Source organism: Mytilus edulis, unplaced genomic scaffold (assembly GCF_963676685.1).
Source record: "Mytilus edulis unplaced genomic scaffold, xbMytEdul2.2 SCAFFOLD_155, whole genome shotgun sequence".
NCBI lineage: Eukaryota > Metazoa > Mollusca > Bivalvia > Mytilida > Mytilidae > Mytilus > Mytilus edulis.
In genome coordinates this window covers 18990-45929 of record NW_027268544.1, presented here as the reverse complement: position 1 = coordinate 45929, position 26940 = coordinate 18990, and the positions used below count along the sequence as shown (strand labels likewise).

Sequence of the window (26940 nt, the reverse complement as noted above, 5' to 3'; positions counted from 1 at the left end):
AACTAACACTTTCACAAAATTTTATGCAACTTTGATAAATTGTTTATATCTATTGACATAAGCTCCCTTTCCATTTTTATAAATTTTAGATTTTACGTTTTCTTAAGTAATGAATTTTTATACTTAAAAAAGGGGGATTTTATGAAACTTTGGTGAATATATTAATGTAACATCCCTTTTGATTTGTATATATATTTCTAGTTGATCATATAAATTCATTTAAAGCATAAAAGACAAGTTAAAAGAGCAACGGGCGTATCATGCGCTAAAGCGCAGCCCTTTATTGTAAAGTAGTACGAGTTGACGTTGGTACGAGTTTACAATGGTACGGGATAACTATAATTCGTAATAGGCGATACTATGCAGATAAGGATTTTTTTTTATATCAGTCTATATAAAACAAAACATTTTAATATTGATATTTAAAAAGTATTTGGAGAGTATTCATTGAAGAACTGAATTTATAAGATAAGGAATGTTATTTTGCACTCGATGATTTATGCGAATTCATCATGTTTATAGATCGGTTAATAGATAGCAATACACCGGATTGCCTTTACGTTTATCCGCTTTAAAAAGAAATATAAAGTAAAAATGATGATCAATTTAAGTTTGTAAGCTTTAACTAGTTGAAAAATAAGCTGTAAAATATTAGAAAAATGTATATGTACTGTGGCACCGTTAAAGTCCACATTTCCTCTAAAGTCCACAACGCCGCTAAAGTCCACAAAATGACCTCCGCTAAAGTCCACAAGAAAACGCCGTTAAAGTCCACAATAGCAAGTTCCGCTAAAGTCCACAAAAAAGCTCCGTTAAAGTCCACACCATTTTTTTTATTTTTGAAAACATATTATTCGTTATTTTTATCCCATTAGTACAATACAAAGCATGGGCCTTTCTTCTCGGTAGTATTTTTTATCAGTTTAATACATGAAAAAAGAACAGTTTCTGTATATGATTTTCTTCCATTAATTTTGATCTTTGCATTATGATGATGATGGCCAATTTGGGCATCATTTCTAAAAAGTTTGTAAATTCGTAAGTTGCTATTACTGCATTCTACAACCAGACTCAAGCTGGCAGCCACTTTCATCGGCCAATCAAGATAGCAGCCACTTTTTTCCAGCAGCCAATTTTGACGATATGTCTAAAAACCAAAAAACTGCGTGAGGCTCAAACGTTGCAAAAATCGCTAAATCTTAGTTAAATGCAATCTAACAGCGGAAATCGACAATTTCACGGTTTCTGCTAATTTCTAAAGCATTTCATTCCGTTTTAAATATGTATGTAAGCGGTCTGTCCTTTATTTGACATTCGATAATTGATATTCAATATCCAACCGACTGCTAGCCGTCGGTTCAATATTTAAATTTAGTTGAAAATCACCATAAAGCCTGAGGGAAAAGATACCATTCTATGACCCCTTCAAGCTGTCATAAATTTTCGTTGTCCTCGAATATAAACCCTGATACAAGTTGTATATTTGTCTTTATGTTATATAGACTTTTATCAATAAAACATTACAGAGGATTCACCAAAGATGTAATTTAATATATAAAATATGAAACAAAATCCAATTACTCCAGAAACATATAGAAATATACATAGAAATACTTATGGAAAGCCAAAAAAGAAAAGAAATTATTAGTGAACACCTACCAGAGACTGCTTAAATGACGGTGACCACCCTAAGACGACTTTGGACCTCTGTGGTGGCCAGACGGGCCCGGATCCCAGAAAAATATTTAAGTGGCAAATAGCTTGGATCAATACCTTTGAAATGAGCTAGGTCCGGTTCGGAACTTTGCCGTAGGGATATGTCGAGGAGTACCGAATGTGTGGTTGATATGGAAAATACGTAAATTGGCAACTTTGAACCTCTGTGGTGGCCAGACGGGCCCGGATCCCAGAAAAATATTTAAGTGGGGAATAGCTTGGGTCAATACCTTTAAAATGAGCTAGGTCTGGTTCGGAACTTTGCCGTTGATATATGCCGAAAAGTACCGAATGTATGCATATGGTTAATACGGAAAATTACGTTAAGGGGCACCTTTGAACCTCTGTGGTGGCCAGACGGGCCCGGATCCCAGAAAAATATTTAAGTGGCAAATAGCTTGGATCAATACCTTTGAAATGAGCTAGGTCTGGTTCAGAACTTTGCCGTAGGGATATGTCGAGGAGTACCGAATGTGTGGTTGATATGGAAAATACGTAAATTGGCAATTTTGAACCTCTGTGGTGGCCAGACGGGCCCGGATCCCAGAAAAATATTTAACTGGCAAATAGCTTGGGTCAATACCTTTAAAATGAGCTAGGTCTGGTTCGGAACTTTGCCGTTGATATATGCCGAAAAGTACCGAATGTGTGGTTAATACGGAAATTGACGTTAAGGGGCACCCTTGAACCTCTGTGGTGGCCAGACGGGCCCGGATTCCAGAAATTATTTAAGTTGGTAATAGCCTTGGTCAGTACCTTTAAAGTCAGCCAGGTCCGGTTCGGAACTTTGCCGTAGGGATATGTCGAGGAATACCGAATGTATTGTTGATATAGAAAATACATGTACGTAAATGGACAATTTTGAACCTCTGCGGTGGCCAGACAGTGCCGGTTCCCAGAAAAATTTTGAAGTGGCGAATAGCTCGGGTCAATATATTTAAAATGAGATAGGTTTGGTTCGGAACTTTGCCGTAGAGATAAGCCTAGGATTTCCGAAAGTATGTGTGGTTAATATGAAAAGTACGTTAAGGCACACCTTTGAATCCCTATAATGGCCAATATCTTTCATTAGTACAATACCTCCAAATATAGATAAATTAAGATGGCTTCTTATAATGCTAGTAAAAAAGAACACGAATATAAAGTGTATGGAACTTGTTTGGTAACCTTCTTTCATTGAAACAGGTTAAATTTAAAGTAGGGGACGGACACAGTTTTAAACTTTAAAGAAAAGAATGTTTAAAAAGGTGGACCGAGAAAAGTCTTAACTGGTGTCCCAAGTGTTAAACACTTCAGCCCAAAGGTATCGCATCAAGGATTTTACTGACGAAAAAGTACAAAGTTCTTTTTATGAACCTTAACTTAAAAGACGGTTCAGGATTTGAACAGCATCGGAAAGGTCTTGCGAAAACAAAACAGGTGTGGGTGAAAGAGGTCTTTGTTCCATGAAAAGGGTAACCTAAGTCCTTAAACTCTTGATTCAAATAATAAGATTTGCAGTACCAACCTTTTAGCAAGTATAGGCTTAGACAATTTGCCCAAGATTATAAAGGATACTTTCGTTATGCGAGTATTAATGTGGTGAAGGCTTAAACATCTGGACTACGTCTTTACCAAATAATAAACCACTAACGGATTTTAATCTCCCACCAGCATGTTTCGATAGAATACACATCCTCAGACTCTCTAGATTTTCCTTGTTTTGGTCTTAAGCTTCTATTGACAACTAAAGTTTCAAGAGTTCATCAATGTTTTATGTGTCGAGTTTTTAATCTGATTTACCTCGAGTTCTTGGTGCAGAGTGGTCTTAAACTCATCTACCTTTTTCTCGAGTTCTTTAATGACTGTATCATATCCTTTCTCTAGTCGTTTTATATCTCTCTTTATCTGGTTACACGCGGATTGTAATTTTAATTCTGACGGTTTCGTATAGTGTTTCAATTGACGCATGACTCGACATTTGTTGCAGCATCCGTATTATTATTCTAAGATTTAATGTTAGTGATAGGATTGTTGTTATGTTCAATTCTTCAAGCAATTGACTCCTATTTATTTCTCAATTTCCATAAAGTCCAAATTTGTCTGTCTTGGAAACGCAACTTTATCAAGGTTTTCCTTCAGACAACAATTGTGACAAATACAAACAAAAGTGTCCACAGACCACTGGTGCTCTTATCTGAAGTTCATCGGTGATGTAGTAGATCTTAAGTTTCAAGTAATTTACCATTACGCAAGGGGGAATTAAAGTCCGTAAGAATCAAAATACGCTTTGCTTGTTGTCGTCTTAAACTAACACGTACAATGGGTTCCAGGTCTCATAATGGAAGGGTTAAAATGTCATCAAACACGTCTTGCAATTGTTAAATGTTCTGTCAATTGACTTGTTTCTTCGTTCCTTTAGCTTTCCTGGTGTGTTGACCATCACCCATTCGATATTAACACATCTTGTAAGAATCCATACAAAGTTAGCCATCATTTGACGACCACATGCATACCAATCATTTTTTTTTTGTTCACGTTGGTCGGCATTCGAAAACGGGTTGTCCATACAATAGTTAGATGTGTCAAACTTGTTTTGAATGTGAGATATGTCTTTGTAAAAGTCGTCGGTTTAAATTTAATAGGCTTAACTGTCAGTGTCGGTAAACAATTGTCGAACTTTGTTCCCGTTGGTTTACGCACAAAGTCCAAATGAATGTCGTACATTTTAAATCTTTGAAATGTCTAAGATAATTGCTCCTTAGTACACAGGCTTGTTAAACTTTAGTTCGGTTTTCTTTATGTTTACCCAACCATGGACTCGTTATACACCACGAATTGGTCACAGTTGGGTGTAGCTATTAGTTTCAACGGTTGATTATCAGTAGTCATTAATATTATATTCACCCGTTAACGTGTGTTTTCCATGGTATTTTCAAACATTGAGTTGTTCATCAGTTTAAAGGAATACTTTTCAGATACGATGTTGGCTATGATTCTAAGGTTAGTGTTCAGGTCAATGAAAATTTTAAAACAAATTGATTGTTAAAGTTTTGACACACGATGCACTTTGGTTAATACCAACCATTGGAAACAACACTGTTTCAAATTTCTAAAAAAAATAATAGTAAACACATGTAGTACATGAACATAGTCAGCCACACTTATGTGTTTATTATTAAGTCGGTCAGCAGATAGTAGTTGTGTTTTCGTCATGTCGTAATGACCCTTCATGAAATCGTAAGATAAACATTTTATTTTTAATTATTTATCATAAATTCATTATTCTACCTAAATCACGACTTTCATACCTTAAATTGGTTCAACTTTAAATTCTAAGCTAAATATATAAGGTGTCGAACGAATTTAACATAAACTTACACGAATCAATGAAAAGCATTTCTTACCGGTAATTGACAGTCTAAGTTACATTTTTTTATGTGCTTCACCACGATACTTACCTGTCGAACGCTCGTGAACACGCACTTTGTCTTCACCTAATTCATCATCGCACATGTGACAATCTTAACTCGCTGTAAAACATTGGGATCTTCTTCAGTCATCACCAGGTCTTTTATCAATGTAGATGTCTGCAATCGCCTTCATTATCTCTTCCATACAAGCCACAAAATCTCTGAACAATGTCTTCCAGTGAGTACACTTTTGTTTCTTTATATTCCCTATGAGCATACTGGACACGGTAGTAAAACCAGAAGGTGTATTTTGTTAGTTAACATCCGTGTAAGCTTTTGTTTTGTTTGTCAGGTTGGCAAGTGTCTATCTGTTCTGAGCTACATTGAATGTCAGCATAAATGACATAAGGAAATCGCATTTTACGTTGGTACTATGTTGTAAGATATTGTAATGGTATCTTCTTCTGGAATTTCGATTTTCACTCCATTCATCTTATCACAATACATTAAATGTTCGTCTAAAAAGTCCTCACTTTAACAATGATTGAAACATCTTCGACAAAAACACTTTACCATTGTGGGATGACACTTGGGGACTTAACAAATGTGATAATAGTTATCAAAGTACCAGGATTATAATTTTGTACGCCAGACGCGCGTTTCGTCTACATAAGACTCATCAGTGACGCTCATATCAAAATATTTATAAAGCCAAACAAGTACAAACTTTTTATCCAACAGTAATGATGTTTAGTAGCATTGGTTAAATACAACGTGTTTGTGTGAGTTCTATTCTTTCTGATGTTTTTTGAATTTTTAACGGGTACTTTTTTGTATTTTTTGTATTGACTCACTCGTAAAATGTACTTTTCTGATCCACCTATTCATGATGTGATTGTGAGAATACAGCTCACGTTAATAATGGCCTTCTTCTGTGCTAGTTTTACTGAAAGGCGTAGGTAAGACTCAAACTTCAGGGATACAATTTATTCATATGAAGGTGTACTTCTACACTATGACTAACGTTCACTCACTTCCATCACGCATGCAAGTTGCTATGCTTTTTTTTTGCCTTTTCTATCATTACTGTTAGTTCAGTGTCTTAGTTGGTTGATTCAGTAATACTAACTTGCCATGCTTGAGTTGACCTTAAAAGTGGAATCACTGTCACCTGTTGCAAGGTTTTTTTTACCAACTGTACTAGAAGCACCTTCGATGCCTACTTTAAGTTGTCTTCTGGAATTTTACGAATCAAATGTATGTAAAGCACTTCGACTTGCCTTAAAAATGAATTAACAAATGGTTCAATAAACACTGTAGTTCTTTTCTACCATCTTTCATCTTAATAACAGGTTTCTTATATATAATTAGCTATGTCTTGTTGCAGTCCTTTTTCCTTTATCTTGATCTATATATAAGGTATATCACGTTTCTTTGCTTTTAGTATTAATTCATTTTTAGTGAACACTTCTGTATGGGGTAACACTTGATGCGTTTTGTCTTCAATAAGCTTTACCAACACGTCTTTTGGGTTTATACTATATCCTTTTAACCCCAAATCCTTTGCCATTCGATGTAATTAGTTTACCGTTATTTGTAAATGACCCGTTGGTATTGTCTTTATAAACCTAGCGCAACCTCTTTATTATGTATAGCATGTATATTAACTGACAATCTAGGCGTACCCGGTATGTTTTTGTTTGTTAATGCCATTGTTTATTTAATACTTACACACATATGTCTTTTATGATTATTTTTTTTCAATTTTACACCCCTAACCACCACTTGTAATTTTTTAAATCTAATGTTTACTAGATGTGAAAAGAAAAATAAGGACACGTACTACTACACGGTTTTCTGTCTAATAAGGGTATAGGCAGTCGTACTTCTGATGAACGGTCCTTCCAACGTTATTGTTTCGTAATACAACCCACTACAAGCCCACACCTTACTTGTTACCCGTTTTATTGACTTCAAGATTAGTAGGTAAGTATCACAAATTATTTCATCCCCACTTGTAGTGTCAATAATTTGGTTCACCTCACTTGTTGGCAGGTCCTTCCATTTTTGTTTTTCTTTTGTGTCAAAGGTATTCAGATCAATGAAATAATATTGATTATAAGATGCCTTCATAATCCTAATACTTATAAAAATATTCCTATATTCTGTTTTTTTTTTTCAATTTAAAAAACACCACCCCGTACTCCTATTCAAATTCTAACCCTAACACCCCTTACCCTAACACACCTTACTCTAAAACCTTAAACACCTTAATGAGCAGTTTTAAATCAGACTACTTTAGCTTTTACACCATGATGCTTATTTACCTGTATAATGTTACGTCATAACTTTTACTTACTAATATGACGTCACTTTTTTCACTGTCACCTTCCTACTTTCACGTTCACTGTTAATTACTAAAATTGAAAGTGTTGTATCATTCTCTATTCTACACCACTGGTATGAACCCAGGCTATTCACTACTTTTTTTTTATATAATCCAGAGCCATCTGCATTACAGTGGTTCCGAAATTCATATAACGTATTTAACTTACAAACCACATATTCGGAACATCTTAGCATATCCTTACGGCAAAGTTCCGATTTAATATTTTTCTGGGATCATCGCAATCCAGACCACAATTGGGGTTAAAAGTTGTGCCTTAACATATTTTCATAATAATCATGTCAGAAAATACACAAATACAAACATTATGCTAACGTTACCATAACGCTATAGTGAGTGACGTTATTGTATTATTCATTAGCTATCATGACGATTAAACGTATATAGAACACACAACGCATTTATTGAGATTTTTTAACATTTATGGTGCCGTGACGGACGTTAAAGGCAATACGTGTCGGCAACAGAGCAGCAGTGACGAAGCTATAGATCAAATTCGAGGAGCTGAAAGAGAATCCTGAAAACGTCAAAATGGAGGAATTCAAACCGTATGCCGTAACCCAGAAAAAGAAGATTATTCATGATTTAAACGAGAAGACGAAAGAAATATAACACGAGGATCACATTGAACAAGAAATTACAGACTCGGATGAGTATATGTTTGATTTAGACAGTAAACTAAAGCAAATACGAAAACTTAAGCAAACAATCAAATCCCCCAACAATAATTCTAATTTAAAAGACAGTAAACAATGAACGCTAACACTGAATGCTATATATCTACATCAAACGCTATTTATACAAACACATCAGCCGTTTACATGCTAAACACTAGAAAACGAATTCCATCGGAGGAAAATCCTACCGGAAATCAATCAAGCAACTTTATTGGTCCGATTTTACAATCATACAATACTCAGGAAGATTGTTCGTATATACAACCACCAGCCCAACTACCAAATGTATTTAGTAATGTAAATCATAGATTATTTTAATTAGATTAGCCACATTTTGACGGGTATGTTTTGCAGTTGAGCACATTTTGGGACTTTTACGAATGTACCATACACTAAAATAGTAGCCTTACACCAATACAGAAATTTAGTTATCTGAAAGCCCAGCTTATAAAAACCGCCGCCCAAACCATAGCAGGATTTGCGCTTACGCACACCAATTATGAGACAGTCGTTTGTTTGTTAAGAGAGAGATTTGGAAACTCACACAATTTTTTAATGCTTACATGAAATCACTCATGAGCTTACCCGCACCGACAAATGATGCATTTAGCTTGAGATCTTACGGAGACAAACTTGAATCATATGTGCGAGGATAAGAGTCACTTTGTCAAACACCTGAGATGTATGGTTCGCTTTAGTTTTGGACAAGTTACCGATTGACATGAGAAAATCTATTGCAAGAAAACGCGGGAGATATAACTTGATATTGAAAAATCTACGAATAGCAATAACTAAAGAGATTGAAATTCTTAAAGCTGGCGAAGGAGTCATGAATTCAGACATATTGTACGCCACTGCACTTTTTTATGGGTACGCACTCACATTCATACAAGAGCGAATTCAAAGACAAACGTAAGATGGTAAATACACATACATGTATATTTTGTTTAGCTGAGCACTATCCGGCGGAGTGTCCTGAAGTAACAGACTTAAACATAAGAAATCAAATTGTAAAACAGAAACAGTTATGCTTTAACTGTAAAGGGTCACACTAAGTAGCCGCATGCCACTCTACTGAACGATGCAAAAAGTGTAACGGAATACATCATACTAGCATATGTAAAGGAAATGAGGTAATTCCAGGTATGACACCGCAGCCTACAATACAATAGTCAGCAATCAACGTAGTTGAAACACCAAACGAGACTACAGTAATGTACCCATCACATCAGAGTCACGACATTCTCCCGAAAACAACAACTGCACCAGTTGTAAATAACGACCAAGAACTAGAAAGTAACATCTTATTTGACGAGGGAGCACAGTCTTCTTCAATTTTATAACTCAGAAATTAACTGATAAATTAGAAATAAATCCTACAGAAAAAGTAAGCATTCATCCGTCTGTGATTTGAAATTTATCCCAGAAGGTTCGCAACTTAGACACTGCAACAATACAGTTACAGACCGACACAGGAGAAAAAGTCCATATCGACACACTCATTGTTCCAGAGATTGCCGTTCCGATTTAAAACAAGATTTCACAGACTACAAGGAACTTTCCACATTTAAAATTAAGTACAGAACGTTTCGAAATTGACTTACTCATAGGCACCGACTACTACTGGTAAATTATCGAGGCAAAGTTATAAGAGGAAAAGGACCAATCGTTGTACAGTCAAAGTTCGGATGTGTGTTATCAGGACTAATCAATAGAAACATCAACCATCCGACAACATCTATAGCTCTAGTAAACGTCATTGAAGACAAGAACACAGCGAAAAAGGAAAGTCCACGGCAAAGTTGCTATGGAAACATGACCGTTCAGATGATATACCTTCAGGCACGACCGTTGCCAAAAGAAGACCAGAAGACACATCACAATGGCTCGTACAAAGTAGATCGCGCATGAACCCACTTAAGGAAAATTTCAAAGAAAGTAACTTGCTACCTAGACGAACGAACACACCCTCAACTGGTAGAGTCAAGAAGCCAAATAGATACAAGAAAGGAACTTACAACGCATAAAGAAAATTACCGCTGAGTGATGCTACAGTAGGCGGCAGAAGAAAAATCCATGAATGGACTATGAGATAAAATTTAGTTGTGATCAGTTAAGGTTAAGGAACTAGATTATTTTATTTGAGATGGACATAAATTTAAATTTCTTTTATATATAAATGGGAACTTACATTTTCTTACAAACACATTATGCTATGGTAACGTTGTAACTATAACGCTATAGTAAGTGATGTTATTGTATTATTCATCACCTATCACTACATTTAAACGTATATAGAAAACACAACGCATTTATTGAGATTCTTCAACAATCTTACATTCGGAATTCCTAAGAATATCTTTACGGTAATTTTTGAACCTTTCCAAGCTCATTTCAAAGGTATTGACCTAGGCTATTCCTTACTTAAATATTTTTCTGGGATCCGGGCCCGTCTGGCCACCACAGAGGTTCAAAGGTGCCCCTTAACGGAATTTTCCGTATTAACCATATGCATACATTCGGTAGTTTTCGGCATATACCAACGGCAAAGTTCCGAACCAGACCTAGCTCATTTCAAAGGTATTGACCCAAGCTATTCCCCACTTAAATATTTTTCTGGGATCCGGGCCCGTCTGGCCTACACAGAGGTTCAAAGTTGCCCATTTACGTATTTTCCATATCAACCACACATTCGGTACTCCTCGACATATCCCTACGGCAAAGTTCCGAATCGGACCTAGCTCATTTCAAAGGTATTGATCCAAGCTATTTGCCAGTTAAATATTTTTCTGGGATCCGGGCCCGTCTGGCCACCACAGAGGTTCAAAGTTGCCCATTTACGTATTTTCCATATCAACCACACATTCGGTACTCCTCGACATATCCCTACGTCAAAGTTCCGAACCGGACCTAGCTCATTTTGAAGGCATTGACCCAAGCTATTCCCCACTTAAATATTTTTCTGGGATCCGGGCCCGTCTGGCAACCACAGAGGTTTAAAGTTGCCAATTTACGTATTTTCCATATCAACCACACATTCGGTACTCCTTGACATATCCCTACGGCAAAGTTCCGAACCGGACCTAGCTCATTTCAAAGGTATTGATCCAAGCTATTTGCCAGTTAAATATTTTTCTGGGATCCGGGCCCGTCTGGCCACCACAGAGGTTTAAAGTTGCCCATTTACGTATTTTACATATCAACCACACATTCGGTACTCCTCGACATATCCCTACGGCAAAGTTCCGAACCAGACCTAGCTCATTTCAAAGGTATTGATCCAAGCTATTTGCCAGTTAAATATTTTTTTGGGATCCGGGCCCGTCTGGCCACCACAGAGGTTCAAAGGTGCCCCTTAACGTAATTTTTCGTATTAACCATATGCATACATTCGGTACTTTTCGGCATATACCAACGGCAAAGTTCCGAACCGGACCTAGCTCATTTTAAAGGTATTGACCCAAGTTATTCCCCACTTAAATATTTTTCTGGGATCCGGGCCCGTCTGGCCACCACATAGGTTCAAAGTTGCCAATTTACGTATTTTCCATATCAACCACACATTCGGTACTCCTCGACATATACCTACGGCAAAGTTCCGAACCGGACCTAGCTCATTTCAAAGGTATTGATCCAAGCTATTTGCCAGTTAAATATTTTTCTGGGATCCGGGCCCGTCTGGCCACCACAGAGGTTCAAAGTTGCCCATTTACGTATTTTCCATATCAACCACACATTCGGTACTCCTCGACATATCCCTACGTCAAAGTTCCGAACCGGACCTAGCTCATTTTGAAGGTATTGACCCAAGCTATTCCCCACTTAAATATTTTTCTGGGATCCGGGCCCGTCTGGCCACCACAGAGGTTCAAAGGTGCCCCTTAACGTAATTTTTCGTATTAACCATATGCATACATTCGGTACTTTTCGGCATATACCAACGGCAAAGTTCCGAACCGGACCTAGCTCATTTTAAAGGTATTGACCCAAGCTATTCCCCACTTAAATATTTTTCTGGGATCCGGGCCCGTCTGGCCACTACAGAGGTCCAAAGTCGTCTTAGGGTGGTCACCGTCATTTAAGCAGTCTCTGGTAGGTGTTCACTATTAATTTCTTTTCTTTTTTGGCTTTCCATAAGTATTTCTATGTATATTTCTATATGTTTCTGAAGTAATTGGATTTTGTTTCATATTTTATATATTAAATTATATCTTTGGTGAATCCTCTGTAATGTTTTATTGATAAAAGTCTATATAACATAAAGACAAATATACAACTTGTATCAGGGTTTATATTCGAGGACATCGAAAATTTATGACAGCTTGAAGGGGTCATAGAATGGTATCTTTTCCCTCAGGCTTTATGGTGATTTTCAACTAAATTTAAATATTGAACCGACGGCTAGCAGTCGGTTGGATATTGAATATCAATTATCGAATGTCAAATAAAGGACAGACCGCTTACATACATATTTAAAACGGAATGAAATGCTTTAGAAATTAGCAGAAACCGTGAAATTGTCGATTTCCGCTGTTAGATTGCATTTAACTAAGATTTAGCGATTTTTGGAACGTTTGAGTCTCACGCAGTTTTTTGGTTTTTAGACATATCGTCAAAATTGGCTGCTGGAAAAAAGTGGCTGCTATCTTGATTGGCCGATAAAAGTGGCTGCCAGCTTCAGTCTGGTCATTCTACAAGTACTTTTTTCTCTTATTCTTTGCATACAATCACTTTTTGACATTATTATACAAAGCAAAGGTGCCTCCTAATCTATATCATTTGAACGGCATTCATTCAAGCAACAATCTTGATTATATCATTAAACAAAAAAATACTACGTTAATGAATACCTGTGGCAAAACTTTTAATCAACGTTTGACGTTATTAATTTCGGTGTTCGTTATAGAAAACAACTAACAAAATAATGTGTTATGATTTTCAGAACTGAAAAATGAAGCCAGTATGATAAATTCTAAGTAAAAAAGAAAATATTCTATGCTTTAAATTATATTTTTATCGATTAGTATCGGATATCGATGAATGGATTTCTACCAAATGTCACAAAGAAACCTGATTTGATCGATATGGGAAGATGAGGTATGAGTGCCAATGAGACAACTCTCTATCCAAGTTAAAATTTATAAAAGTAAACCATTATAGGTCAAAGTACGGCCTTCAACACGGAAACTTGGCTCACATCGAACAGCAAGCTATAAATGTCCCCAAAAAATGCCAGTGTAAAACCATTCAAACGGGAAAACCAATGTCCATAAATGGGGCTTAAAAAATTATACATACACCAGTTGTTTATCTTGGTAAAGTGTTTTAATCACATGTAAAATTACTCCCAAGATTAATGTGTATTATAAACTCACAAAAGGCTAAATCTGTTCTACAGTAACCAATAAAATTGTATTGAAAAGAACAGAAACATTCTTTGATATTATATAATTCGTAAAAGTTTCACCTTAAAACTTCATACTAGTCTTCCATTTAGCCTTTCAAAAAGTATCTTTAAAAGAGAATAGAGAAAAGAAATTAACTCTGAAAGCGATACCGTGAACTTTGATGTGACGTACATTTCATCAATCAATATGACTATAGGATAGTTCAACAATTCTTGGTGTTCGCGCTCAATGGAAGATATTCTATATCCACACCCTGCCTTTAACCTATATCCACACACTCCAATGTTATTAGACACTTATTTTTATTAGTTCTGGATTTCTCAACACATAAATACATCGGCAAGTGAATGCAAAAAAAAAATGCATTTGACGGCATTTACAGTTGGATTTTCACAAACCATTTGTTGAAAGGCGCAGAATTGTCTGAATATATATTTGTTTATTTGGTCATACGTTTCTTCTGTTAGTTTTGTTTTTCTCCTGGTGAAAATCAATTTTTTTGATAAAATGAAAACTTTGTTTTATATCATCAGAAATTGATAATTAACGCTTCAAAATAGATGTATTACCAAATAAACCTATGAGAGTTCTGCTTCTATTGGTTCTAGTTTTTATTAAAATCTTACATGAAATAGTCCCTAAATATTTGTTATAAAAAAACGTAGATTTTTATGATGTATATAACAACTAATTGTAGGTGACAAATACTTCTGACCATTATACTTTACTGGCTTGACGGTTTTTGAAGTAAAACGTTCCTAAATGTTCTTAAAACTTATCTTCCAAAATATACATGTATGTACTTCCATAACTTCAATTGCAATTTGAGCATTTGAACTCATAGTGCGGTGACAGAAGTGTAAGAAATCGTCTAGATTGCGAGTTTAATCTCCCCAAATAACACACGGCTAAAATGCCCTGTCGTCAGAATTTCGTATGATCACATTTAAGAAAGTCGTTTTAATGACTATAGTAGTATATTTGAGAGTTTTAATCCCCCTTTTTCAAAAAGAATTTGTGTATGTTTGCTTACATTTAATTCAATTTTTTTTTCTGAAGCTATTTATATATGTCAAAATATTCTATTAGTATTTTATTTTCTTCTAATCTATAAAATTTGCTAAGTTTGGACTGCAAATTCAGACACAAACTTTTAGTTTCCTCTTCATAGTAGTAATAAAATTGATCCTATTATTTTAATCATAAAACTTGTTACTAATAAAAATTTCGGAACCCAAATATGAAAGAGCCTTACGAAATCAAATTGACAATGGAAAAAGAATAGAGTATAAAACTTCAATTTCAACACGGAACTTAATCACATCCCTAACATCTCATTTTGTGTATAAGTCAATAATTTGTTCTCAACTGATGAATTACTACCTTTTTCGCTATTCCATACAAATATTTTCAATTAAAGTGCACTAATATATGGCACATACTTTGTTTGTATATGTTTATATTCTATGTTTTTTTTTGTTATAAAACATCACATATACCTTCTCAGAAAACTCTTATTGTAAAAATCAAAATAATTGACGGATAGTTTCAGTAAATATTCAGCGACATGTACGATTCGTCAAGTCCGTTGAAACTTGCTCCTTCAAGTCCAAAGAAAAGACAAAAGTCGTTAAATTTAATGCAGTGCTTAATATGCCAAAAACATCGACTGAAAGTTTGAGTCAATATACCAGTATAGAAAGTCGACTTTTGTATCTGCAATGAATAAAAGATCGGATGAGGTGAACATGAACTCAAGGTGTTTCATGCGATAGCTGTGAATTTAAGAACTTTGTGCAGCCAGTTTATCATCGTTCATGCTACAAAAGTTACACAAGTTGAAAGATCGAAAACTATATGCAATTTTGAATCAGATGAGCGTATTAAGAATATTGATCCGTGGCAGATAAAGTTGAAATAGTTTCTCGTCCATCTTTTAAACTTCAAGCACTCTATAATTCTGGTTGCATTACAAAATATTTACTAAAAAAAATCCAAACCTGTGGAAGCAGACATCTCACATCACGATACTACTTTTACTAATTTTGTTTTGACCATTGAAAACAATTTAATGGTGAAACACCGACATTCCTCATGAAAACGTTACTTGATAAATATAGATCTTTTCTTCTTACTGATTCTAATTTAAAACAATCTACTTGTAGAATGCATTCTAAACTCATTGATTTCTATAGACGACAGACATATTGTTATAGTACAAGGTTTCATCTTTCCGATGATATCTTATATATAGGTGTGTGTTAATACTCATATTGTCTGGAACAAATATACATGCAGCATTGTTGAAATAATTTTTTTTATACTTGTCCTCATCATGGATGATGCACAATACAGAACCACATCCGCGTATAATTTATTCAATCTATCTTTTATTCTGAAACAAATTCATTTTCCTTTTTGAAAACAAAACAAACATGCAAACCATTGAGTGATGGAAATCTGCTGAGCACCACAAAATGCATGAATAAAGGCAACAGTAGTATACCGCTGTTCAAAACTCATAAATCCATGGACAAAAAACAAAATCGGGATAACAAACTAAAACCGAGGGAAACGCATTAAATATAAGAGGAGAACAACGACATAACACTAAAATGTAACACATATAGACAAAATCCCACGAGAATGACAAATATAACATATATATATAACATCAAAACCAATGTGTGGTATTCTTTATCATTATTTTGATTTCAAACAAGAACATGATGGTTCAAAGTCTATTTTTGAGATTTACGGACCGTTTTGGCTGTTATGGAGCCTAACAGACACTGAATGGAAATCTTACTTATGTTTTATAGAATTTGCAAACGAAATTTAAATGTCAAATATAGGCTCCAAGTTATGTATCCAGCATATACATAAAGATAAGTTTGAGTTTCTTGTGGATGAACAAATGTTTACTAAGGAATAAAAAGAGTATAATAGCTAGATAACTTTTCAGAAATGTTGTCTGTTTGGTTGATAGAAAATCGCAACACATGGATCAAATTTATGGTGATTAAGCAAATACTATATATATAATCTTTTCATTCATCAAAAATAAAATTTATGCTGACAAGATAGACTTTCTAAGAACAGAAGTCCATGCTTTTAAATAGATCTATAATATTGGGTGTAAAAAACAGAAAATTGATCTTTTGATAATAAAAAAAAAAATGTTTGGACTTTAACGGTGCTTTTTTGTGGACTTTAGCGGAACTTGCTATTGTGGACTTTAAAGGTGTTTTCTTGTGGACTTTAGCGATGGTTATTTTGTGGACTTTAGCGGAAATTTTGTGGACTTTAACGGCGTTGTGGACTTTAGCGGTGTTGTGGACTTAAGAGGAATTATGGACTTTAACAGTGCTACAATGTACAATAAATTTGAAAAATTTGGCACACCTTGTGAAGGGCATGCATATAATCCTTTGCCCAAAATAAAGTAATCAAGATTAAGATTGAATATTTATAATAAGATTGTGTGTGTAGTGATGACAGTGTTAGTGGGATGAATATTATAACCAGCGCAATAGGTTCTGTTCTCCTAAATTTAGTTTGCCTAAACCAAATATTATCAAACTTATACACAATATGAAAAAGAAGATGTGATATAAGTGCCAATGAGACAACTCTCCACACGAGAAAAAATGACACAGACATTAACAAGCATAGGTCACTGTACAGCTGTCAACAATGAGCAAAGCCCATACCACATAGTCAGCTATAAAAGGCTCCAAAATGACAATGTAAAACAATTCAAACGAGAAAACTAACAGCCTAATTTATGTGCAAAAAATGATCGAAAAACAAACATAACATAACACATAAACAAACGAGTCATGATACAGGCAAATACATACAGAATGAGGCGGTGTTAACCATGTTAGTGAGATCCCAGCCCTGTCCTAACCTGGGACAATGCTTATTACCACAAATTCGAATTTGGTGGCGCCTCATTAACCGTTCATGAGTGATCATGTCCATTTATAAACATAGAATATGCTGAATTTTTCGTTTCCGTTCTCTTAAGTAAGTTTTCCTCAATTAAATGTTATAAACATTATACCCAATGCTTATTACCCCAAAACACAGATCAAGTTCGATATTGGGTGGCGTCACTTTAACTGTTCATGAGTTATTAGATGTGAGAAGATGTGGTATGAGTATCAATGATACAATTCTCCATCCAAGTCACAATTTGTAAAAAGTAAACAATTGTAGTTCGAAGTACGGCCTTCAAAACGGAGTCTTAAGATAGTTTCCGTTCTCTAACTTTAGTTTGTCTCAACCAAATTTTATGAAACTTATATACAATGCTTATGACCACAAACAGGTAAAAACTACGATAATCCTCCATCCATATGTGGAAGTTTATTCATGTTTATCAATAAGCGGTTGCATATGTGGCCCAAAGACATATTCTACATTTATCTAAACAGCTTTTTTACTTCCATTGAATTCTTCTTCTCATAGAGGTAATTTTCATATTTTTTTTCAGGATCTCAATGCAGTTTGGTAACAGAGAGTAATATTTCAAGTTACATGTGACCAGCATAACAAAGTATTTCACTAGATTGAGCTCTCTGTCTAAGTGTACTTTTATAATTCTTTGCACTGAGTTCAGTTTATTGATATGCGTGTACCTTCTGTACGAATTTTTAAGATTTAAAAACAGACAATCCATATCTACATGTCCATGAAATGAAATGTAAGGTAAAATGATTGAAACAATTTGCATTATCTACCACATCTGTCAGCACATGGTACTACTGGAGCAATGTATGTTTTCTTTAATTTTTAACGGAAATTAAAGGATTTAATCTTCATTTTAACCTAACATTCTTAAAAATTGAGAATGGAAATGAGGAATGGGTCAAAGAGACAGTAACCCGACAAAAGAGCAGAAAGCAGTCGAAGGCCACCAATAGGTCTTCCACAAAGCGATAAAATTCCCCACCGGCCCCTCAACAAAATGAGTACTAGTTCAAACTCCAAAACATAAAAAATATCTTACGATTAAAAACATACAAGACTAACAAAAAACAGAAACTTCTGACTTGGAACAGGCGAAAAATGCGGCGAGGTTAAACATGTGTTATCTGCTTTAGGGTCGGGTTGTTGTCTCTTTAACATACTCCCCATTTCCATTGTATTTGATATATATATCAACACCCCCTATGTGTCTAGCCAATGGAAAAGAAACAAACACACATCAATACGAAATCAGTAGAACTCAGTTAAAAAAAAAGGTCGAGTCCATTGTCAGAATAGTTGACAAAAGAAACTAAGCAAAATGGCAATGATGCACATACATCTATCAACAAGGGACTACATAACAGTTATTGACATGCCAGCTCCAGATCTCAACTGCTAGAAAGAGTATGTCTTCATCATATGAAAATCCAGGACAATCCCTCCCGTTAGGAGTTAGTATCATGCCCTCACAAAATATATGAGAACTATATTACAAATCCCTAACGGCTAAGTTTAAAAACAAAGCTGCATTTGAAAGTCAAGGTGTGCATTTTTTTTTTGCAAATAGTTTAAGTTGATAATGCAAAGACATAAAGTCACTTATAGAAACACTATTTTCGTCCGTTGCAGGACACAAATTAGGTGACTGTTAAACGGTAATTTAAAGGTGTGTTCGAGGAATTAGGAGAACCAAAGGTAATTCAGCATGATTGTGGGAAGGAATTCGAAGGGGAAGTTTGACTTTTTTCTGTAAAAGAAAATAATCAAGCAAATAAAGAGCCGTACATACCATCCACAGAGTCAGGGAAAAGTATACACATGGAAAAAAGTATTGCAACACCAAATTGAAATTCAAATTAAAAAAACACTCTTTATTTTTGTTTTTGTTTTTATTTTCTTGGTAATGTGTTTATTGGCAAAAACTACATATATAATAATAATAGTAAGTAAGTTCATAGTACATCAGCAAAATCGAGACAAGTACATAAAGTTGATATTTTGAATCCTTCTATAAACGTATGATATTAATAATAATAATTTAAAAAAAAAAATAACAGAAAATCTAAATCTGAGGTAGCATTAATTGGGAAGATATTTTTATTACGTGAAAGTTTACTTATAAAATCATTCTATTAGATGGAGCCAGGGGTTCCAGCAGGCGTACGCTCTTTGCAAAGGTTTATTTTTATAAAATATTATTTTTTCAATAAACAGATTTTTTTAAAGATATTTTTTAAGGCTACAGTATTTAGTTGTCCACATTGTATTTTTGTTTTGTATATATTATGAGATATCTTATGTAGTTTTTTTTCTGTTTTTTTCTAATATCTGAAATAAGACAATATCTAAATTAAGTGGTAGTTCAATTTGGACTTTTGAATATATCCATTTATTAAGTTCTTCCCAAACATCAAAAACTGTTGGACACGTCCAGAATATGTGTTCTATAGTTTCTATTGAGTCCGTACAGAAAGTGCACTTTTTCTCTTGTGAGACTTTAATTTTGTAGAGTAATTTATTAGTTCTCAAATTTCTATGATTAATCCTGCATTGGAGCCACTGTAATTTTGAATTTTTAGTAATGTAAAATGGTAGTCTGCATATTTCATTCCAAATAATATTACAGTGGAGATCACTTCTAACCTCTCATTAGAACTGTCAGGAGAACTGTCATAGAACTGTTCTAACCTGTCCTACCTAGAACTGTTCTAAGTAGAACTGTCAGAATCAGTTCTATGTAAAACTGACTAAATCATACGTTATATGTACAAATATCGAAGTGAATAGGAGGTTATCCAACTCATCGGAGAAATATTTTTATAAGATTGCATAGGAAACATCATTGTTTACGTTTCTTCGTTCCCCGTTTTTAACAGTCTCTTCATACATGTCATAAATATATCTCTGCATTTAATTCATGGAATTTTAATCGTAATTTACCTTGTTATCCTTGGATTTACATTCATTTAAGATTCTGTTTTGACAAATGTTCATACGAAAATTGTACAGTGGGTGAATTATTGGATATTAATGATAAAAGTGTTGTATTATAACGTAAATAAACATTTGCACCATCTCGTCAATTTAGCCAGACTTATCCATAACGATTATAAATGATATCTGGGAGTCTGAAACTCAGTAAAAATATACTCATCTGAACATGAATGAAGCATTTGCCACTGGACGTTCGGCTACAAACAAAATCATGCATTTTTCTTTGCCTTCTTCCATTTGTCTTCAAATTATATTAACAGTATACTATTCCAAGAAGAGAACTTCCCATACCTGTACTTTTTATTTTAAAATAAAGTATATGAATCAAGTCATGTGAGTGTTGGATGATGCCGTAAAATAGTTTTGTATAAAAAAAAAACATCACAAACTAACTGACTTAAAAAGTCACTTTAGTGACGGTTCATTATTATGGATACAGAGAGAAAATAAGGGTGCGCTAAATTTTTAGATATGGTATAAATACACCTTACCGCTATTTGTCTGACATTACTGGATATCGCACAGGTTCCCGTAAAAATTTGACATCATAAAACAAAATATCTGATGCCACAATGGAAAAGTGATTGTTGTATACTTCAAAAGTTCAAGATGCCGGGTCAGCGAGGATTAGCAATATAGGTGTATTGTGTTCCAAAGTTGGTGTCATTTTTATCATACGATCCGTCCTGACATAGAAATATTATTGGTTTACAATGAGGCCATATATATTTACATGATAAGTGTAAATAAGTTCAGTTTTGGTTGATATGGCCAAATAATTTTGTTAAAACGACTCAGTCTGATACATGTATATCGAAACTACTGAAATTTGTTTACAATTCAATATTTTGAATAAAAAGAGGACTTGCAGAAATTTGCTGGTACTCTAAATTGATGTGAAATTTTTTTTTTAGCCAATGTTTTACAATATTATTGCTGTCATTTGAATTATACAATCCATCGTGATATGTAACTACATGGATAAGTGATTTACTATGCGGCTTATATATATATATATCAGTCTAAAGATTTGCACAACGGTACTGATATAAGATGTGAACACGATTTAATAACAACATTTTCGTATTATTACATCTTATATCAGTACCGTTGTGCAAATCTTTAGACTGATATAATTTTTTCCTTATCTGCATAGTATCGCCTATAGACTTTTATATATATATATATATATATATATATCTAACGTCTGAATAATAGTCAACGATTTTCCCACGTGGGAGCTGGATCGTTACAAGTAACGATACATGTACACAATAAAATAAATTATATAAACGCCTAAAAAGTGTACATAACAACACCAATGATATAAAAAGGAACTATAAATGTAATTATTTATAAATATTTCGGATAACAGATATCCTTCGTCAGTCAGATTCTGATGTTAAATGAATCATCTTTAAGTCTTCTTAGATTAAACTTTTACTAAATCTTGAAATTTATACAATAAAAAAGGCAAACCGAACATTAGTTAAGACGCTTGCACCATTCTAAAAATTTGTTGAATATGACATAGGTTATATGACTAATTACATCAGAGAGTTCAAATATATGCTTTAAATAAAAATAATAATGTGCGATGTGAACTAGCACAATTTTAAAGCTTTAACGGTGTCGAAATTATGATGTTACAAGAAAGATTGCGTCAATAAGAAATCCAAATAAACAGCACTGAACGGTCTAAATTTCTAAATATTTCAGATTTGACAACTGTAGTGTAGTTACATTAGAGTCTGCGATGTTTAAAACAAACGGCCGTTAAAATATAATAACAAATTTTGACTAAAGTAAAATAGTTGGACGTGGCTTGGTACTTATACATCCCGCAAAAAATTAAGCAATTTAAATTGTTATATTCAACAGATTTATTTTAGAGATGAATAAGGTAAAGAAATAGAAACGGAGACTGTAATAATAAGTAATATAACCCAGATGTGAAGCACTGCATGGTGTCGAACTACATCTTTTCATTTATCCCATTTGGTGCCAAAGTTGTTAATTTTCTTATCCAAAATCTTTCCCGAGTAAGTCTATCCTCCCTAGACCAAGCAGAGTTGTGGTCAATGATAGTAATGGTCAGTCGATTGAGATCTGCCTTAGTGTGGCCAGGGGATCTCAAATGTCGACTAAGCGGGAGGTCTGGCTTGCATTGGTAGTCGCTACGATGACCGTTCATTCGTTTGTGAAACGGCTGTTCTGACTCGCCTACATACTGTTTTCCACATTTACACTGTAGGAGATACACAACATTTGTAGTCTTGCAATTAACATTGCAAAATATGGTGTATTCTGTACCAGTGGAGTGACTGTTAAAAGTCTGGGTATCCAGTATTTGTTTGCAAGTCAGACATCGTTTGTTTCCACAACCCTTACAAGAGCCCACTGACGAAGAGCCTGCTTGAGAGGATAACTCAGCTCTCACCAGCAAGTCTTTAAGGCTTTTGGGCCTGCGGAAAGCCAGTACAGGTGGCTCGGGAAAGATTTTGGATAGTTTAGGATGTTTTTCGATATCTTTCCAACTTTCGCGGATAAGGTCAGACAATTAAGTTGTCAAATTTTGGATGGTAAGTCAACACAAAAGGCACCCTCCTGTTGACCTTTTTGACTTTATATTGTAAAAGTTCATCTCGGCTGATGTTGCTAGCACGAGAAAAACCTTTATTAATGTATTTCCTTTTGTAGCTTCGATGTTTTAGGTGACCGCGAAGTTCTTGTAGTCGTTTTTTGGCAACTTCGTTGGTGGAGCAAATCCTTTTTATTCGTATGGCCTGGCTGTAGGGAATGCTCTTGGTGCAATGTTTAGGGTGACAACTTGAAGGAGACAGATATTGATGTTTGTCTGTGGGCTTGCAATACAGATCTGTAAATATGTTTCCATTCCTCACGTGCGTTGTAGTGTCAAGAAATGTGATCTTAGAGTCAGAGATTTCATATGTGAATTTTATTGAGGGATGGGCATCGTTGGCGTGTTGAATAAACAAATCTAGTTATTGTTCAGTATTGTCCCACTTCATGTCAATATCGTCAATAAATCGGAACCAAGAGAGGGGTTGATGAAGAAAAGAATTGAGAATTCTCTGTTCTCATTTCCCCATAAAAATATTGGCATAAGACGGGGCCATCTTTGTTCCCATTGCTGTTCCATTAACTTGGAGAAAGTGTTCACCATTGAATGTGAAGTTATTGCATTTTAATACCAAAGTTAGAAGCTGGATGAGACATTCAGTTGGTGGATGTAAGGTGTTACGAGAGTTCCAGACTTCCCTACAGGCTTCAATACCATCGTCATGGGGGATATTGGTATAGAGGGAGGTAACATCAAGCGAGACAAGGATCGTTTCAGGTGGGAGAGGGTTCAAAGATTCCATTTTTTTAAGATAATGTGTTGTGTCTTGTATATATGATGGTAAATTTTCTACGTGTGGTCGGAGATGAAAGTCAATAAATTCTGATATTTTCTCTGTAGGGTGGTCATTGGCGGAAACAATTGGTCTACCTGGATTATTGACTTTATGTATTTTTGGCAGCAGATAGTAACGCCCCGGCTTTGATTTTTCCGGTTTTAGGTATTTAAATGTGGTTTCATCAATATGTCCCTGTTCACACATGCTTTTCAGGTTTGTGGTGATCTCTTTGTTAAATTGAGGGGTGGGGTCAGAGTCTAATTTCTTATAGAATCTCTCATCAGAGAGTTGATGTTCCGCCTCTTGAATGTAGTCACATCTGTCCATGACGACAACAGCGATACCTTTATCTGCTGGTTTAATTATAATGTCGTCTCTGTTTTTAAGTAACCGCACAGCTTCGTTTTCTTCAGAAGATAAATTGTTGAATGTTTGGGAAGTAGCAGTGGACAGATGTGTTACGTCGGATTTAATTTTGTCAATAATATGTTCTAAAGTAGCACATTTACTGGGTTTAGGAATCCATGAACTTTTTTTCCTGAATCTGGGAATATCGACATCTTCTTGGTCGTCATCTGAGTCGAGATCACTTGTGTCACTATCAGTGGAACTTTTTGTGGTGTCCTTAGAAAAATATTCCTTGATTCTGAGGGATCTTGCTAACTTGTCTAGGTCATCTTCCAAAAGTATAGAATCTATTTTGCCCGGCGTGGGACAAAAAATAAGACCTTTTGACAGTACCTTAGTTTCGATCTCCGACAAAGCTAATGATGACAAGTTGACTACAGTGTTTGTAGAGTTCATGCAGCCTTGTTTTTTTCTCCTGAATCGGCGATTCCGGAATTTTTTCCCGGTTATGATGGTACGATTGAGAGTTAAGGTGGTCTGCTCTCTAACAACAGTGTCAAAAAGTACGCTGTCTCGTTTAAATTTATTAACTTGTTTTTTGTGTAATTTCCGGGATTCAATGCGCAAGATGTCATGGAGGCGCTCGTTGATGGTGAGCAATTCAGGACCGGAAAGTTCTTGGCATGATTTATTGTAAAGATAGTTATAACTAGTTTGTAAATTTAAAAGTTTATGAGACGCAGCGTGTAATAGATCCATCAATTTCACGGAACTACTGTGGAGAATATTATTCCATCTATCCATAAATCTGATAGATATATATATATATATATTAAGATTTACATTATAAAGTGTAAATATGGTCAGTTTTGGTTGATGCTGTCACATATGGTCAGTTTTGGTTGATGCGGTCAAATATGGTCAGTTTTCATGGTTTTGGTTGATGCGGACAAATAATTTTGTTATATCCATGAGTCAGTCTGAGATATCAAAACTACTGAAATTAATTTACGATTCAAAATTTTTATTAAAAAGACAATGAAAGAGAACATGCTGGCACTTTAAACTGATGTGAACATAATTTTGTTTTCCAATGTTGCTTTCCTTTATCATGTTTATATTGAACAATCCATCCTGATATAAAAATATAAGCAGGCGCAGTATAAAATTCTACTCGGAACAATATTTCCCAATATTCATGCAATAACCCTATAATATAGATCATTTGTATTATAATGATTATACACTCCATCCTTACATAAAAATATTACAGATTTACTATGCGACTATAAGAGTTGTATAAAAAAGAGCAAATATGGTCAGTTTTGGTTGATGTGGTCAAATATGGTCAGTTTTGGTTGATGCTGTCAAATATGGTCAGTTTTGATTGATACAGACAAATAATTTTGTAACATGAGTCAGTCTGAGGTATGAAAACTACTGATATTTGTTTCTGATGCGATATTTTGAATAAAAATAGGAAATGCTGGCAAAAAATTTTGGTCATTGATTTTCAATATTGCAGTTATTAATATACTACAGTCCCTCTCGAACTAAAATTATAACTGAATTGCTGTGCAGCTATATAGATTTACATAATAAAAAGCAAATATGGTAAGTTTTGGTTGATGCAGTCAAAAGATTTTATTACACGACTCAGTCTGAAGTATAAAAACTACTGATATTTGTTTATGATTCAATATTTTGAATAAAACAAGGACATGCTCATTGGAGGATCAAGGGGAGGGGGTCCAGGGGTTGGAACCCCACTTTTTTTTTAACATCAATGCATATGAATGGGAGCATATAGTTAGACCCCCAGCCTGGATCTAGCTGCCCCTGCATGCTGGCACTATAAATTGATGTGAACATTTACATTTTTTTTCCCAAAATTGCTATTACTTGTATATTACAGTGCCTCTAGACATAAAATTAAAACAGAAGTACTGTGCACCTATATAGATTTGCAGAAAGAAAAAGCAAATAAAGGCAGTTTAGATTGATGCGGTCAAAAGATTTTTGTTAAACAGGTCGTCCGAGGTATGAAAACTACTCGTAAACAGATATTATATTGGTTATTGAGGTCCGATAATTTTGTTATGTGATAATGAGCAATCCTGAGTCCCGGAATAACAAATGTAAAACAATTCAAATAATAATGCCCTCCCCCCTAATACTAACGGCCTAATTTATGTACAAAAATTGAGAGAAAAACAAAAATTTATGTAACACATCAACAAAAGAAAATCACTGAATTACATGCTCCTGACTTGGAACAGGGACATCCATGCATAATATGGTGGGGTTAACAGGTTAAACATGTTCTCTAAGGCAGCAACCATTTGATTTTCGGGGAAGGGGGGGGGGGGTGGGGGCTATGGGTTTTTTTTCTGTACAAACTTTTTTTTCGACTTCGGCGAAGAACAATCTATTTGTTTAGCGACAAACCGAAAACAATATTTTTCTTTCAATTTTAGCATTACATATAGTGGCAGCTGAGGATGAAACAAACAATTTTTTTTTCTCAGGGTCCAAAACAAATTAGTTTTTTCACCAAAAACTGGAAACAAACTTTTTTTCTCCAACCCTTTATATTAA

General features: G+C 34.7%; 1 protein-coding gene across 1 annotated transcript; it reads right to left on the bottom strand.

The window, feature by feature from the left end:
• Positions 1 to 23673: 23673 nt before the first annotated feature.
• Positions 23674 to 24798, bottom strand: LOC139507651 (uncharacterized). Its single transcript, XM_071295841.1, has one exon. It carries the CDS (start codon positions 24796 to 24798, stop codon positions 23674 to 23676), a length of 1125 nt encoding a protein of 374 aa, XP_071151942.1.
• Positions 24799 to 26940: the final 2142 nt, after the last annotated feature.

What these genes read in the sequence shown, in the direction of transcription:
- LOC139507651 (XM_071295841.1), bottom strand. Translation starts at nt 24,798, where the DNA reads ATGAACTCTACAAACACTGTAGTCAACTTGTCATCATTAGCTTTGTCG.